Below are 2,056 nucleotides of genomic sequence, written 5' to 3' on the forward strand. Positions count from 1 at the left end.
TTCCGCCGGGGTCCGCTAATGGCTGGGGCTGGATGCCAGGTGCCGGAGGATGCCTCACCCCGCGAGCGCGCGGCGTCCGGAGCCGCAGAAGCAGCGCTGTGGGTCCGTTTCCGTCCGGAGCGCCCGGGCTCGCCTCCATCTTCGGCGGCCGTGCCCCGGGGCAGGCGGGAGTGGACCGCTGCCCTAGGCCGCGGGGCCCGGGTCGCCGGCCTCCCCTAGCCCGAGATCCCGGCGAGCCGGGCTCTCCGCTCGGCCCCACCGGAGCCCCGGGAGCCGCGGGCGCTCGGGCCCCCTCGACCTCCGGAGGGGGCCCCCCGACACGCCCGGGGCCTGGAGCTCGCCCCGCGCCGCCGCTCCGGCCCCCGGCCTCTCCGCCAGGCGCTCGGGCGCGGCCTCCCGGCCCCGCCGCCCTACCCCCTCCCCGCCACCTCGCGCGGCTCCTCAGGGTCCCCCCCCCCCCGCGCAGCCGCGGCCGGCCCCCCTCCCCCGCCGCCCGAGGGACAAACCTGGGGGCCGCTACCCGGCATGGCCGACCCCGCGAGGAAGCGGCGAGCCGGCGGCGGGGCCCGCAGCGACAGCGGCCAGTCCGGCCCTGCCCGCGCGGCGCCGCGCCCGCCCGCCCGCGCGCCCTCCCTCCCCGCGGGCCGCGGCCCCGGCGCCCCCTCCCCCGGCTTGCACAACTCGCGCCCCGGCCGCGCGCGCACACGGAATTGTTGCTCAACCTACTTGCGGTCTCTTCTGAGCGGCCATCACAACATGCCCTGGAAGCCGGGGCGGCCCCGGGGCCCTGCGGCGGGCGCCGCCTCTCGCCTCCGCCCTGGGCCGCCGCGGCCGCCGCTAGGGCGCGGGGCGAGCGGGAGGCTCCCCCATGCCTGCCCGCCCGCCCGCCCGCCCGGCCGGCCGCACGCCGGGGCCTCGGCTCGCCCGCCGCCCGCGCCGCTGTTCCGCGGGCGAGAGCGAACCCGGCTCTCCCGCCGGCCGCCTCGCTCCTCGGCCGCCCGCCCGCCCGCAGCCGCAGCCGCAGCCGCCGCGCCGCTTCCTCCTCCCCTTCCCTCTTTTCCTTCTCCTCCTTCGCCTCCTCGGGAGCCGAGGTTGGCAAACCAGCACCTGCTGCTGGAGATCACCGAGAACTGAAACAGGAAACCCCGAGCCAAGGGGAAAACCCGGGAGGCGTGGAGAAGGGGTGAGGGGAGCCGCTGGAACCTGTCGGGCTCCACCGACGCTCCCGCGCCTCCTCCCCTCGCACCCCTTCCCCGGCCCGGGGGTCCCGGCCTCCGGTCCCCGCTCCCCCAGCCCCGTCCAGGAGGGCGCCTCTCCGCTCGGCAACACCTCGTCCTCCCAGCAATAGCGCGGACCATTCCCTGGGCGGTCTAGGGAACCGAGAGGCTGCCTACTCAGGGCGAGTTTCCCGTGGCTGTTTGCTTATTATCAATATTCTGTAATGAGGAAAAACCACACCCTTAGCAAGACCAATAAGGGAACTTACACAAATGAAGCTGTTGGGATTTCACCCAGGGGAAGGACTTCTCTCGGCAAGGAAACTGGCCTTATTGCAAATGGCAAGATGTCAAAATCGAGGTCAAGCCCAGGATAAACCCAGATCTCTTTCTAGAGGTTGAGAGGAGACAGCCCTCTGCGCTGAGTTGCAAGTGTAAAAAGCACCGAGAACAGAGAGCCTTTTTTTTTCCCCCTTCTTTCAATTGTCCAACACCCGGTACAATTTAGGTCAACGTTTCAGTAATGTTCAAATAATCGTATTCACCTGCCTGTCGCTTTATCACCGGGTGCCTCACTCCTAGCCTTGGGCAGGATGCATCTGCTTTTGGAGTGAAAGGGAAGGGAATTTATGTGGCTTGTGCCCCTAGCATGTGCCACCAGATTAGGTGGCCTGCTTTAAATGCATTATCTCATTTTTGTGTCACCACAGCCCTGTGAGCTAGGTGTTATAAACCCCTTTATCCCTCAGCAAATGGAGGTTAGAAAAATTTTCTGAAATGACACAGTTTGAATATGAAGAATACAGGTCTGTCTACCTCCAAAGTACATACTTGTTTCA

The 2,056-nt window shown here is 67.9% G+C and overlaps 1 protein-coding gene across 6 annotated transcripts in view; it reads right to left on the reverse strand.

Annotated features, from left to right (window-relative positions):
- ZC3H12C (zinc finger CCCH-type containing 12C) overlaps positions 1 to 875 on the reverse strand; it is a 74,407-nt gene extending 73,532 nt beyond the window's left edge. The window contains exon 1 of one of the 6 annotated variants that reach the window (XM_081799525.1): positions 727 to 875. In XM_081799525.1, coding sequence (XP_081655651.1) covers positions 727 to 750 — 24 coding nt within the window. In that variant the 5' untranslated portion in view covers positions 751 to 875. Of the gene's footprint in view, positions 1 to 58; positions 182 to 506; positions 597 to 726 lie in introns of those variants that run through there. The other 5 variants (XM_081799532.1, XM_081799529.1, XM_081799531.1 and 2 more) reach the window with 5 other exon arrangements.
- Positions 876 to 2,056: the final 1,181 nt, after the last annotated feature.

This window comes from Leptonychotes weddellii, chromosome 11 (assembly GCF_054177405.1).
Source record: "Leptonychotes weddellii isolate Sample4059 chromosome 11, ASM5417740v2, whole genome shotgun sequence".
NCBI lineage: Eukaryota > Metazoa > Chordata > Mammalia > Carnivora > Phocidae > Leptonychotes > Leptonychotes weddellii.